Here is a 15,619-nt window from a genome sequence, read left to right as displayed (position 1 = left end):
CACCTTTGTGGTTGTGGTTGGTGTTGACCTAAAGGAGGCTATCTTAATTTTTTTTTTTTTTCTTTACAATAAGTCCCCTCTTATTTCAAAATTGGGATAATGTCAACCCACAGTCTGTATCCAGTAGTCCAAACTCAGTTTGTTTTCTGTGTCCAAGTCCTCTGTAGTAAGTACAGGATTTTGGAGACAGAGTAAGTGCATTAGGGTAAATTTACTGTTTTTAATGATAGGATTGTAAATTTAACATTTTTTCATAATAGGATTATAGTTTGCATTTATTCATTGTGCTTCTGAACTCTGCTATAACTGCATGTTGAAAAGAAATCTGCATTGAGTAGAAACAGCATGTAACCTCTTTGTTGGGTTGGAAAGGCTACTCTCTTTAATGTAACGATGATAAATTAAGTCCCTCTCTAATCTGTGTGTCTTAAAATATAATGCAGAGTTATGATTAAGAATCTGCAGTGCTCTGCAGCCAACATGCTTTCATGCATTCATTCATTTAACTCAGTCTTCCATTCGTTGTTCAGTGGCTTTGCTGAGAAAGCTGAACAGAGAGTTAATTATGGTGTTTTTTGTGATGAGGACACCTGTCCACTAGGAATTGTGCTGAGACCCTCAACTCAATTTACATCAGCCAGAGAACAGCTGCCAGATGGTAACTACTTTTGGTCACTACCAACCTGGTTGAATTTGAACTGGTGACCCAGAGGTGAAATGCTTTATATCCTATTACTAATTCCTTGAGGTTTCCAGTTTCTCATCCATCACTTTTTTCAAATGACAGCACAGTATATGTCTGAAATCTCAAAACAATTACTGTTTCACATATGTGGTGTGTGTTGCAGATTCTGAGATGTGCCTTTAGCTCTTGCAAGGCTTTCACACTCACTTTGTACACTTTGAAAAGGTTAGTAGAAAAAGGATGTTTTCTGAGCCATCTGGGAGTTTTCCCTCTTCCTTACCAGTGCACTTTGTCACAGATAGGTATGTTCTCTTACTTTTAACTGCTATTTTATGAAAGGCTTTTAAACCTCCTTTATTTAAGTGGAATTCACTGTAATGATGTATATCCTCGGAATGTCAGTTTGGGATTAGAAACTGTGTGTTTTTTTGACGGTAGGTTAATTGTTTGGGAGGTTTTATTTTTTTTCCCTTCTATGGAAGTGGAATTTCTCTAAACACCCAAAGTTGAACATGTTTGGTTAATGCAGTCAAAAATCTTAGAACTCTTTCTACAGTCTTTGTAATTCTTGAAAGGCTCTGAAGACATGAGTTACCACATGAAGGTCTTTAGCTCCTTATAATATCTCTTAGCTCCTCTCCTAATTTACCTTCCAGCTCCCAAATCTAAGCATTTCTCTACTGCATGATGCTCAAGAAAGCCTTTTCATTGAGAGAGTGCTCTCTTATCACGAAAGGGAAATCTGAGAAGGAAATATGTCAGAATTTGTGGGATGAGCAGTGCTGTGGAACATTACTGTCTTTCAACAAACCCCCTCGATAGCTGTAATGACTGATGCCCATGGGGATGGATAGGTATGTCATCTGCATCTGGTGAAGGGAAAAATGGTGCCTTGAGTTTCTCTGCTGCATACCTCTGCTGGTAGTTCTCCCAGTATCTCTTATGAAGTAGGTGGAACAACTGATTCCTCAGGGTCAAGTATAAAATATATGGGAAAATAGTTATAATTATGTAACGAGTTGGATTATTGTTCTTTATGCTAAACTGAAAAACTACCGTGATTTGTTTTCAAGGCAAGATTATGCAAGAACTCTCTTTTAGTAAGATAACTTACCATTGGTTTTAAAAGAAGATACCAATTAGAGCATGGAATTGATAAACAGCATCAACACTTATCAAGGCTGGGATTTTGAAGAATGTGGTTTAAGACGTTATTTTGATGTCTTCTTGATGTCAGCTGATAGATTTTTCTTCCACTGCAGAGGGCGTGACAGTCCTTGGAGCTAGGCGTCTGCGCATCATAAGCAAAAGAAGTTATGCACATTGTACAAGGTGGTGTCTTTTTGTTTCCCTTTGGCTGAATTCAAGCTCTCAGTATTACTGCCTGGTTCTGTTCCTGTTTGTATACCCCCTTAACAGGTAGACAGCATTGTTTTCAGGTTTGTTGGAGCCTAATAAACTGTTAGGTTGTAAGTCAAGAAAGCTAAGGAATATAATGACCCAAAGAGTTAACTGTCTGCAGTGAGATCTCAGATGCTAGGGTGACAGGATTTTTGAAGCACGTAAAACAAAATTAAACTGTGAAATAACAGTTCTCTTTTACAGAGCTAACTCATGTTACATTACCAGCCCACAGTTCCTGTACAGTGCTTGCTTTACTAGAATTTTACACCCTGCAAACTATAGGCTAAATAACACAATGGTTGTCACAAAATAAAGAAAATAAATGTTTTCTGGGTAGTAGAAGTCCACTTGGTTGAGTTATTGCCATTATGTAGTAATAAGGTAAACAGATGAATCTGTTTAGCTCACAGAGTCATAGTTGCACTGAAGTAGCCACAGTCAGCAACAGCATCCAGTCCCCAGCTACAATTAAGATTTTTCTTTTGTCTGTGATTGCAAATGATTGTGGCTGCTGATAGAAGTTCTAAAATATGAAGGATGTTTAGGGACAAGGAATGGCTGCAATTTTTCTGTGTCTTTCCTTGCTGTCTTTGAGGAGACAAATAATAAGCAGCTCTTACTTTCCTTAGTGCCATATAATAGTGACCCCAGTGGGAAGAGGTTGCATGCTCGTGTTCCCTTCTTTAGGTGTTTTTCCAGGAATTCTTCTTCCTGAAATTAGAGAGATGCCTGCTTGATGTGTGCGTTGTCATTGTACATTGTCATCATTCAGGAAAGTATGCATATGTCCTAGGGCTGGCTGGAGGTGCAGAAATACACACACACACACACACACACAAGTACTTATCTTCTGTATATGTGCAACAGATTTTATATATGTTATGACATTTTGTAAGATATAGATAATGTAATCCCCTTCAATGAAACAAGGAGGGAGGTGGGATATATTTGGCTAGCTCTAGCAAAACCTAAGATGGGCTGTATGTAATAATATATCTCTGAGTAGGCTGTTTGTGCAGTGTCATCATACTGACTAGAGTCAGATTCTTCCTTGGCTCATCCTGGACACCCGCTTTATATGACCTAGAAAAATATGGGGAGGTGTGTGTGGGGGTGTGTATTTTTAGCTAAACTAAAGGGTATAAGCAAGGTTAAAAAAATAGGGTATTGCAGGAACCTCATGGAAACAGACACTTTCTAAAATAAATGAAATGGAACAGGCCTTGTTTCTTTGTGGATTTTTAATGTCTGTTGATACATCTGGAGAGTCTAGAAAAATAGTTTTCTTTATATTACTGGCTATTCCTATGTTGTTGCTTTATAATGTGCAGTAAGGGCTAAAAATGAACAAACAATCTATTCTGTGTTTCTATAATACAGAAATTTAGGAGTTGTCTGGCCTTGTTAGCATGTAGGCTTTAATGTAACCTACAGTGGTAACTAAAATTTTGTCTTTAGTTCTGAGTATTAATATCTCATAAATATGTGACCAGTTAAAAAGTAACCCCCGAACTTATTAACAGTATCTAGTTTTAGCAAGTTCATATTTAATAAGTTCTCATTTTCCACAGCTTTCTTGAAACTAACTTTACTGAAGGGATCGTTTCACAGTCCTGAGTATCAGCCATTCAGCAGGTCAAGCAGTGTAATAACCTTGCATTAATCAGCAGCTAAGATTTATATCTGTACCTGTAGCATCACACTAGTATGACCTAAAATAAACAGCATGATATTTATATTAGTCATGTAACAAATGTCTTTCTGAGTTTGGTCACAATCATCTAATTTGAAGTATATCCAGTAAAGAGAAAATTGCTTGGCACCTCATGTTTCCATTTTAAGTAACTGATTTTAAAATAGAAGCGGTACAGGATATGTTTTATAAGAGGAGTGCTAAAGAAGAGGACAAATTCTTTCATCACTCCAAAATGTCTTTGAGGAGATTTACAGCAGGTGTAGAGGAGAGAGGCCGAGAGGCAGCGTGCTTTGGGCAACCCTGGGCTGTCCTTTGCCACCGCCTGCTGCTGAAGCACAGTGGGAGCTCTCCCTGTCAGAGCTGTGGGCACCCGGCCCCTGGCTCTGCTCACTTGTTTCTCCTTCTCCCCTGTTTGTACTCCCTGCCCTCCCTGCCCTAGTCTTTCTTGTTTGGGTGGTTTGTGCTCACCGTAGGATGGCAGAGCTGTGGTCGCAGCACATGCAAAGGGCTGTCAGGCTGGTGTGCAGGAGGTGAGTTAGGTTCAGGCAGAACTGAAAAGCTGCAGAGTGTGCTTGCAAATGGAAAATTAAAGATTCGAGGAACAGTTTGAGGCTCAACAGTCTCAAAGCTTTAAAATTCCACCTGTCCTGTAAGAAGGGAATATCATTTTACAGGACCACTGTGTTCTTCTGTGGAATTCACCCCTTAAGGCCAGCAAATGTCTCACTGGACAGGTGGAATTTTAAGGCTATGTATTGCATTTCTTGAGATGGTTGCATGTATATTCTTTGCTTGCTCATCGTGGTTCCACATAACATCCTGTACTAGAACATTGTGAACTCATTTTGAATTAATTGGACACCTATCACCTATTTAAAACATCAATTTTAAACCAGCACTGTAATGTCAGATTTAATGTGCAACTTGCTGCTTTCTGTTTTCCCCCTTTTGTGTTTGAATGTTGCATGCTGGAATACTCACAGTCAGCTAACAGTGACAGAAATAGATGTGAAGTGTATCTGAATCTCTAGCGGTCTCAGTTGCCTAGAAGCAAAATGCCATCTAAGCAAAATTTTTTTTCTTCTTGATACACAGCAATAAAAGTCAGCAGATGCAGGGTTAAATTTGTGGCTCTTTAGTGTAAGGCAAAATTTCACCTCCTGAAGTAGCCAGTACTTTCTTTATATGTAAGAGGATTTAACAGGTAATTTCTGATACAAGTTGCAGTTCATGCTGCCATATTGTATTTATCAAATATTTGCAATAGTATTGCAAGATATGTAGCTAGTAGAGCAGATACCTATCTGTCCTTATAACTTTTACAAAGTTTTCATTAGACAAACAACTGTTTTCCTTATAAATACTTGCTTAGAAATTGCCTTCCTTTCTAAATAACAGGCTTGTCATAGAGCTAGAGTATCCAGATGAGAGCTATGAATAGATGTCTAATGGCCTGATTTCTACCCAAATGGCCTGTCTTAAGTACCATAAGCATTGCAGTACCTACCTTCAAATGCTGACCAACATGCCAGAGACATGTTGTAAACCTGCAATTTATCTGCTCAATAAAAACACATAGCCTACTGCTATAAATCCAAGAGGAGAAGTAGCATTTTTTAATTGATTTGTTTTTAACAATTGTTTCAGGTGCAGAAGTCCAGATTAGCCATGTAATATCCATAAATACAAGCTTTGCTAAATTTCCTGATCGCTGTGAGCCTAGATAAATAATACAATATGAAAAGACATGCCAAAAAGTACCATATCATTTATGTTAACACTGAAAGTTGTGAATGTAAGAGGGTCAAAGTACAGAATGTTACATATACAGTATGTGTGCAGTTGCATATGCATGTTCATCGACATGACTTGAGTTCGGCAGATATAATGTCAAAAATTTGACTCTGTGCCATTTGTTTCAGGCAGTTATTTGGCAGAAGATCAGGGTGTCAAATCACAAAATGGCCTTTATGTCAGTTCTGGGAACAGCCGTTATGGGCAGTATGGTACCTTTTCAACATTGCTGCAAAGATCCTGAGGTGAGTTTAAACTTCCTTCTCTCAAACCCACTTAAAGCCTGTCAAATAAGAGAGCTAAATAAATACTCAAGAAGGAGACTGTGAAAATGAGAATATTATTTCCAGATTGACAGCTGATTAATGTGTGTGATTCTATTACTGTCCTCTCTGTAAAATTAATTGGTTCGGTGATTGAAAATCCACTCCAAGAATCATCTAGTCAGGACTCATGTGGCACTGATCAAATGGCAGTAAAAACAGTTGTGATGACAAATGCAGAATTGCTGATTGCTCAGGGCTGTCTAAGTTGGGATTCCTGGCCCACAGGCAGGTTGTGCTCTGATTAGTATCTAAGCATTTATATCATACTCATCCTTGAGGCCTCTCAGCCTTCTACTCTAAAGAATAACCCCTCAATTTCAGTAAGGGATACCTGAGCAGCAAATGAAACACATACTTGAAAGGCAGGTTATGCAAAATTTCCTCTAAACATATATTTCAAGGAAATACCAGTTAGTTTTCAAAAAACTGAGTGCACTGGGTTTCTTTGCCCCTGTTGAAATTGAGGGAATTCCCATTATATTTTCAAAAACATTTTTACTCTGCTTCCAGTTTTTTGGAGACATTAGTATAAAGGGGAGTGTTACTACTGCTGATCCTTTAAAGTTGCGTTTTCCTGTATCTTGTGGTAATAAGTCTTGACCAGTCACATAGTTGAGATGAATTACCATCTCTAAAGTCACAGTGGCTATTAAAACACAACTTAACATGTTGCATTCAGCATGGTAAGTTGTGTTTAATATCATTATTCAGATTTTAATAATGTCTGAATATATGTATATATTAAAGTTTAATAACATTATTCAGACTTAAATCTTGAGTTTGTCAGAAGTAGTAATATACACATGTAGGTGAATGAGGGGAAAGAAGCAAACTTGCTTCTTGTAGTTTACAGAGTTTTATTTGCTTATGTCTGAACAGAACATCCAGAGTCGTTCTTACCTGAATGCAGGCTCCATGTGCCCCACTGGGCGAGTGCCAGGGGCTCCGAAGGGAAGACACGGATATTTAGAAGGGACTAGCTTGAAGGAGGCACTCAGGTTCTCACATTACCTCTCTGCTATATCATGAGGCATCCATATTCCTTGAATAGAAGTTGGGGAACATTCCATCTCTCTCTCTGTCTCTAAATAGTGTGTAGAATACCACGTGCATCATTTATAGGTGTATAGCTGATCCATGCATATTGCTCACACACAAATCTACATTCAGAAACCATGGACATCTCCAAATTAAGCAGCCAAACACTATGAAATGACAGAATCAAGGTTGGCTGTGAAACCTTTTATTTTTACCCTGTATGCATGTATTGGGATAGGCATTTAATGATAAGGCATATGCTGCTTTTTTCCTTCCCATGAGGTCCGTGCCTCATTCAGTACAAAGACCAACTCTTTAATTCTTTTCTTTTCCCACTTGCTCATTGTGTTGCTTCATACTCCTTTGCTGCAAAGTCTGCTCTAACAACAAAACTAATGTTGCTATAAACAACTTTCTGTAAGCTGTACATTACTAAATGCAGAGTTAAAACTTGTGTAACAAGTGATCCAGGGAGTTTAAAGATTGACCTTCAAAACATCTGCATTTTGAGTACTGAATGAAACAAGAATGCATGTTGAGCTGACTCCAAAGCATGCAAACTCAGGAGGTACTTGTAAAATAAAAAGAAAACTAAGAAAATAAAGAACTAGCACGACTTTTTACATATACAAAACAGCATCTATGCTATTCACATCCCCAGTATTGTAAATGGATGGATCTATTTTGGCTGAAACCTTTCACACGGGGAATTTTCCTAGTCTATTCTGTTTGCATGGAGGTTAAGTTTAGCAGATACACAGGCCACTGGGAAAAAAATAAGTACTTAAAGACATTCTACTGTCCACTCAACACAGATATATTTTAATACATATGTAGGTTGTTTTCTATTAAAGTGTTAACTTTGAAAACAGTTGATATAATTTAAAAGCAAAAATTCTGTAGTATTTTCCAGACTCTGTGATTTTGTCAGACTAGATCATGTACTTTTATATATGGAAATTAATAATTAAGACTAGTTTTAGAAATTGTTGCTAACTTTTAATGAGCATACTGGTATTCTATGTGGCTTTAAATAGTAACAGCAGTCAGCCACTTCTGAATGTGGCAACTTCTTAAATTAGTTATTTAGAGGTTTTCAGTTTTGCTTTTATGTTGTCTGTATATAAAAATATTACTTGAAGGGAAAGACTTGTACAAATATTTGGGGAATTCAAAAAGGAGCTTGAAGGGTAGAGAAGGAACATTCAGGGAGGATGTGCTAAAGTTGCAGACTAAAATCTAGAAGCACCACATGTTGTTTTCTGATAATCATCCAACAGCTATTTGACACCTCTTTAACTTGACCAGTGGTGTTTGGTTATGTGCGACGTTGCTGACCAGAACACTCCAGCTTTAGCACAGAATGCTTGTTACAAGGTCAAGAGGGAATAAGGGAGCACATGAGCAGATCGCTGCTGTGACGTAGATGAATGGGAAAGATAGGCCAAATCCCAGGGATTTTAAATTCCATTTCAAATGCATGATAATTTGGATTTTAGTAAATACAAGTGGCTCTGCCAAAAGCAAAGCTAATGAGGTCTAATTTCTGTGTCCTGTTATCCACCCTGCTACCAGAACATTATCCAGACTTTCCCATAGCTCCAAAATCTCCATCCTCATGAAGCCCCAGTGTTCCTTAATGTATTATTTTGGGCAGGTGGCAGAGGGGTGATGTGTGGGGCAGTGTGTGGGCTGGTTGGCATGTCAGTGCTTACATGCTGATGGATCCTGACTTTTGAACAGTTACAATTTCCTTTTCCTCAGTAAGGTTGTTATCTCAAGGCTCTCCTCTCCAAACAGCTGTCGGTTATCACAGAAATTGAGGAAATATAATGTCTTCGGGATTTCTGCTTCTTCATCAGATTGAATTGAAATCAATCCAACAGTTTCAAAGTTGCTTGGTGGAGGAGAGAGGGAGGTGTTGGGACAGGCAGCACAAGTCATCGGCCTCATTTTGACCTAAAAAACCCCACACTAATGAAGTTCAACAGAAAACTGTTAAAACTTGGACTTGATGTTACGTACTTGAATTGTGTGAATTTTTGAGGGTCCTTGGCAGTGCTGTGTGCTCACACGTTCTGCTGTGGTCTGTGAATCATGGGTGCTGAGCATTCTTGGGAGTCAGCTGATTTGGATACAGGTGGCGTAGGTAAATTTAGGTGCCCTATGACAGGCTATTTAAGGTGCCCTGCATCTAGAAAGGGTGGGATTTTGTGTTTTGAGCTTCCTGCTTGGGGCTATTTCACAGCTGCCTTCACCAGGCTGGGCCTTTGTTTCTGCAGGGATTAAGCTGGCAACTCTGCAGTCAGCAAGCCTGAAGCTGGCTGGCCTTGTTCTCTGCAGCGGGCAGCTGTAGACAGCAACCTGGTGCAACTGGCAGCCGAAATGGGAAATCTCTCAATAATTTGATTAAGGAAAAAATATGCAAACCAATCCTTCTCAACCCCTGTTTTGATTTTGGTTTTGTTTTCTTTTTTCTTTAAGTGTGTGTGTTGTGTGGTTTTGTTTTTTTTTTTTTTTTTGGTAACTTTCAAGAAGTAATGCGTGTGTTTGAATGACTTGGACTCCTGTACAATTCCATTTCTATAGCTCACCTCTAAAACAACTTTTTTTGGAGTTGTCTTTGAAAGACTGTTATACTCTGGGTTTGGTTGTTTTGTTTTGGTTTGGTTTTTTTTTGTCATTGCAGATAAATCTTTCTGGATTTCTCCCAAAAGCTGATTCAGACAGTTCTTTGACAAGCCTTTCGAGTTCAGAAAGGAGTTTTGTTTTTATAAATAATCGTCCAGTTCATCAGAAGGAAATACTAAAGGTAACATCCTCTAGCTTTTTATTCAAAGAACAGAAATGTTAACTACTTTGAGGGCAAAGGCACCTATGCAATCTACAACCATTTTATGACATAAAATAAATAACATATTACAGGTGAAGATACTAGCATTTACAAGAGAAACCTCTTCCACAAGTCTGATGCTCCTGGTGCTTCAGCTCTATTCCACCACCACAGAGCTAGAGGTTATGTTTATGGCTGTTTAAAAAAATGTCATTTCAGGTACTGTATGTGAGAGACCAGAATAGTTGATTCTTTCTTTAGTTACCCTGCAGGAGTATACCAGTGCAGTTTTCCACGAGGGAACTTTATGTGTTTTTTTGTAAGAGAATTCTTCTAAAAATAAAGTTTTAAATTTTGTTCACCTCTTGCTGTGAGCTTATCAAGCTATTATACATAATTTCCCTTTAAATTTGTGTATGCATTGGATAAAAATGAAAGTGATAGTGCAGCACAGCTAGGCATTTTGTAGGCAGAATTTGATACTCTTGGGTTTCTCACACTACTCAACCTTGCAGCAGCTCACTTGGAACAGCCTTGACCTCCCCAGGAAAGAAAATGATGTTCATGCCAAAGTGTATGTGTAGGCTTTAAAGTAGAAACAATGAAGTAGTTTTCAGTTGGCAAGCAAAGCTTTGTAGATGTAAACCCTGAACTTGTGTTGGTATTTTAAGTGACAAATAAAGCTTATCCATCTCCACACAGTATCTGATGTGCCTGGTTCTTGCTGGAGTTTAAAGCTCAGCTTGAGTCCCATGACATAGGCAGCTTTTTAACCAGAGCATGGGGGCATAAATTTAAGGTGGGTCCAGGGTACTAACAAGTAAAGTAAAAGCACATTGATCTTCATTTAGGGCTGTTCTTGTAGTAGTGCAAGTGATAGTCTACCACTGCTCCCTGCGCCCCCCCCCCCCCCCCCCAGTTTTTTAGTTGAGTTTTTTTTTGGTCAGGTGAGGATAACAATACATTTGTAAGAGTACATCTTGATAGGTTTGGAAAACAAGCTGTAGATCACTTTTATCTCCATGTAATGTATGGGGAAGAAGTGCTGGTGCACCTCTTAGTACTACAGTTCACTGACAGCTGAGGACAGACTATGGGAATATTAAGGTTAAAATAACTTGAAAATATTTAAGTATGTTTAATGTTATTTAAACAATATTTAAGCATAAAAATTATTTTAAAAATTTAAATTTAGTCTGCAGTGGCTCCTCATCTTTTATGCTTTCAATTTTTTTCTCTTTAACATACTCTTTTCTCCAGTATATACGTCTGTTGAAGGATTCCTGATACTAGAGGGAAGTGAATGGATTTTTATTTGATCATTCTAGTTAACAAGACCAAAATTATGAAATGACTAACCAATTCTGTAGTCTTTTGGAGAAGCTTTTGGGAGGATTATAGACAAAATAGTAAGGGCAAGCAGAGTTTGAAAAAAGCTGTAAATTTATAATGAGGTTAATAAAAGGAACAAATTATCCTGTTCTGGGAAAAGGACAAGTCTGTGGTGCAAGTGCTACTTTCTCAGTCTTGAGTTTGTCTGAAAGAGACGGAGACAGTAATGTGGTTGCATGCTGTGTAAACAAATTGTCTTTGAAATCAAGCAAATAATAGTATTTGTGTTAACTGAGGAAGTAACTATTGGAGTTGCAGTCCAGTCTGGGCATATCCTGTCTTTTGAGTGTGATCAATGCATTAATCAGGTCAAAGTAGCTACCGTTAGTGTCTTGGAATTGGTTTTTTGTTTTAATTTTGCTGTGAAGACATGGAATCGGCCAATAACTGTCCCTTTGGTGATTATTTCAGCATAAATGCATACCCACGAGGACTGTTTTAGCATTCCTTTAATTTCAAAGAAACCTATCAACAAACCAGTTATCCTTTTGCAATGTCAAATATTGTTTCTATGCCTTTGTGTCAATTTTATTGCTTTTCACACATCTCTTTATTAAATCCATCTGTAGTTAATTCGAGAGTACTACAATATGATGACACAAAAGGACTCTTCTCGTTTGTACCCTGTTTTCTTTTTGAGTATTACTGTACCTGCCTCTGCTGTGGATGTGAATATAACACCTGATAAAACTCAAGTTTTACTGCATTATAAGGTAACATCTTCATTTGGTTCTGAGTTGTCAGCTTTTTACTTATGTAACCGTAATAAGGGCTTCTGGGACTACTGAAGTGTTTCAAGGTAAACAGTGCTACTGGATTTTTTTTTTTTTTAGCTACACAATACCTTGCCTTTACCACAGGACTGTTTTATTTCAAAAGTGTTGAACAGGTTAGTGGAGGATTATACATAATTCCTTTCCCAGTTGATTTCAAAGATCATTTTTACACTGTCAGATGCCTGTGTGAATCACTTTGTTTCTAGTTGGCTTTATAGTAAGAGAGGCTAAATGGAATTATGATGTATGTACTTAAACAAATCTCATCCTTAGCTTCATAATTATATTACGTAATCACCTTTTAAACACTGAACACTTCAAGGTGTGCGTATGGGGAAGCTGAGTGCTGGTGGAAGCAGTATTTTGCCATTATGTGTGTACATTATTGTCAACATCACTTAAGTTTCAGGATATCTTGTTCATTCTCTTGAGACCTGAAATTTTGACTGTTGTAGAGGCTATGTAGTGATAGATTTCCATAAACTCACTTTCACTTATTAGCATTCCATATGAAAAATAGTGCCACAGAAACTAAGAAGGCTACATAGCTAAGGTGGTTATTCAGGGTGAATGCAGGTAGCCACACCAGTGTGTTAATCCTCTTCTTCGCTGAAAGTTTTTGTATTTGTCTATTTTAATCTTGCAAATGTACTGTCTGTTAAGAGTCACTTTTATGAAAATTAACACAGTATTCTCACATTTGATCTAGTTTAAAACTTTCCTTTGGCATTAGAAAGAGTTGGTTTTTTTATTTTTTCAATTTTGGGGGGATATTTTTCCTCTCCATCATTTGGTGCAACGCTCTCTTGGAAACACACACCATAAAAGCACCTACACAAACATGCTTCCATGAAATGGGATGTTGTTGGTGCATCTGTCTTCTAAGCTTCTAATGCCATGTTAGGTGGGAATAGCTTTACCTGATGCTGGTTTAAGCAGTCAGTACCCTGCTATAAAGAAAACATTTTTTTTGTGATAGCAGAGTACACCAGTAAAGCAGAATACCTATCATGAAATATTTAAAACTAAAGGTATCTAGTTCAGAGTCTTTTTGAGTGTGTGTGAACAACTGAAATGCAATCATCTGTCCAGATTTGTCTGAAAAAAATATTCTGAATAAGATCATTTTGCTTGTTGCTCTGTATTCTCAGTATCTGTCAGTTACGTTTTCAGGTATGCTTGTGTGTGTGGCTTTTCTGTGTGGGTGTTTTAACTTTTTTTCTTTTTTCCCAGGAATCTGTCTTACTTGCTGTTGAAAATGTGTTGAAGTCACTGTATGGGCCACTACCTGCTGCAGTCCCTGGTGAAAGTAATAAAACAGATGGTACCTCAGAAGACGTGTTTGTTCATAGAACAGAACAAACAGATGTGGTTGTTAACAAAACGGGACCATCTGGAAATGATGATCTGCACGCTCATACTTCATTCCCTTCATTCAGCAGCAATGTGCAAAACTGTCAAGCAGGAAAAAACACAGAAGTCTGCTTAAATCATCAGACATTTTGTGGTGATGTTGTACATAGTCACCTGGACAAAAAAGAGGTTTCTGAGAGTGATGCTCTTCCACACAGTTCCTTAAACTTATTGTGTGAGGAGGAAGAGAACAGACAGAATATGATTGAAATTCAAAACAATGGTGTTACTGAGGACCTCAAATCTAAAAAACCTGACGAGCATAATTTGAGTTCTGATAAGGCTGACAAAACAGAAAAAATTGGGGAAGCATTAGGCCCTAAAGATTTACCTGAAATCTCTGCTGATAGTTGGAGTATGGGAAGTGGATTTAAAAGCTGTTTAGGAGGCAACCTGAAGCATATTAAGATTTTGGTTCCTGAGGCTGGAGGAACAATTAATAAGCAAAATGAATGTGCCGGTGAACAAAGCAATGATCTGCAAATCTCAAATCAAAGCATAAAGAAAAGAAATGTGATAAGTGAGAAATTTGGACGTGTGAGGGCTTATGACTTAATTAATGGTAAACCAATAAGGAAAGCAAGGACTCCAATGGGATTTTTCACTGAAGAACGTCGTCCACAATTGATAGATGATAATCCAAGCACCAGAATGGAGGACATCCTGCTGATGATTGGAGAACAGTGGAAGGATTTGAATCAAGATGAAAAAAAGCAGTAAGTTTTCAGGCTGTGACTTGCTTCTCAATCTTGTAGTTGCCAGTGAGTCACCTGTAGGGAAAACAAAACAAAACAAATCAAACTTCCTGATTATTTATGAAAAAATTGAACAAAAAATTATTTTTGACTTTTTAGGATCAACATCAGTATTGTCAGTGGTCATCTTTTGCGGTAGGCAGGCTGATTTGAGTTACTCATTTTGCCACTGTTCAATGCAGCAGTTAGATAGAGACAGTTTTGCTGAATTGTTATTTAGAGATAACAGGCAAGAAAATGTACTGTTTGCATCCTGCAAATATCTTGTTTCTAAGGGCTGCCTGTGTGTTGTCACTGTCAGTAAAAACCAGTGTGGTGATGGATGGGGCACTGTATAGTTCCTCCAGAGCTTTTTGAATGAAAAGTTATTTTTTTATTGCTACAAAGTGACATTTCTTTTCCAGGATCTTTAGTGCTCAAGCATTTGTTGAGCTCCTTTCCTCTAAATTTAGTACATATCCCAACCCAGGCTACCTCAGAGTTATATTTATAAAATCCAATCAGAGGACATGAGGAATTTATTTTTCCCTCTAATTCCAGTGCTGGTTCCTCTGAACAGTTTGAATTTAGTTCTGTATCAATCAAAGCCAGACATTTTTTTAGATTACCACCTGAATAGCTAAATTCCATATTTTTCTGAAACAAATTGTCACTGAGAGTTTGAAATCCATCTGCAAGTAAGGGAAATATCTTTGCCTAAATTGGGATGGGGGTTGGATTAATAAAAATATTAGGTATATGATGTGGAACTTATATTATGGTAAAAGGTGAATTAAAGTAATGGATTTTGAGATATTCTAAGACAATTTAAAAAAAAGAAATAATCAAAAATGCCAAGCCTTCCCCATCTTGTTTGTAATTTTATAACATTTAAAACACTGTAGGGCATCATACAAATGAGGAAGGTAGAAGTAGTTCTTAGATAGTTTTACATGTACTGATTTGAATGCATATTGTGAGATGTAGCAGAAAGTTTGGGAAATGAAATTTTGGTTCTGAAGAACAAAATCATTGTTCAGCATTGCGAAAATGTGGGGTGTTTTTCATGTTATGGAAGCAAGGAGAAGGAATTAAGAAAGACCACTGAAAAGGATGTGATACTAGCCAAAACAATGTAATAATAACACTTATGAGAAACTTGATCAGGAGAATAGTAAAGAAGAGAAGTGATACCTATTGAATTACTGTGAATATATCTGTTTTTTTTCCTTGACTTCAAAGACATTTGCATTGTTCTGTATACCAGCTATATCAGAGTTAGGTAAAACGGTTATATCTAGCTTCTGATTTAAGTAATTTAAAGCTCACTAAGTAAGCAACATGCCGCGATCACAAAACCATACCTGCGATAAAGTGTTTTGTCCATCTCTGCATCATTAGAAATATTAGTGTAACAGTAGAAATTTACTTCAATTATATTAATGCTTTTAATTAAATGAAACAAAAGGTTCTGCCAGCTGTTTCAGAAAATTTTAATTTGCTCTGCTTTAGCTTTTGAGATTTCATG

General features: G+C 37.5%; 1 protein-coding gene across 3 annotated transcripts in view; it reads left to right on the top strand.

Moving 5' to 3' along the window:
* PMS1 (PMS1 homolog 1, mismatch repair system component) overlaps positions 1 to 15,619 on the top strand; it is a 44,328-nt gene that overhangs the window by 14,923 nt on the left and 13,786 nt on the right. For all 3 annotated transcript variants that reach the window (XM_082055309.1, XM_082055308.1, XM_082055310.1), the window contains exons 6-9: positions 5,708 to 5,824; positions 9,633 to 9,755; positions 11,738 to 11,881; positions 13,178 to 14,073. In XM_082055309.1, the coding sequence (XP_081911435.1) occupies positions 5,708 to 5,824; positions 9,633 to 9,755; positions 11,738 to 11,881; positions 13,178 to 14,073 (1,280 nt within the window). The remainder of the gene's footprint in view (positions 1 to 5,707; positions 5,825 to 9,632; positions 9,756 to 11,737; positions 11,882 to 13,177; positions 14,074 to 15,619) is intronic.

This window comes from Streptopelia decaocto (genome assembly GCF_964273445.1).
Source record: "Streptopelia decaocto genome assembly, chromosome: 6".
In the NCBI taxonomy this organism is placed as follows: domain Eukaryota; kingdom Metazoa; phylum Chordata; class Aves; order Columbiformes; family Columbidae; genus Streptopelia; species Streptopelia decaocto.
This window is presented reverse-complemented; position numbering and strand designations above follow the sequence as displayed.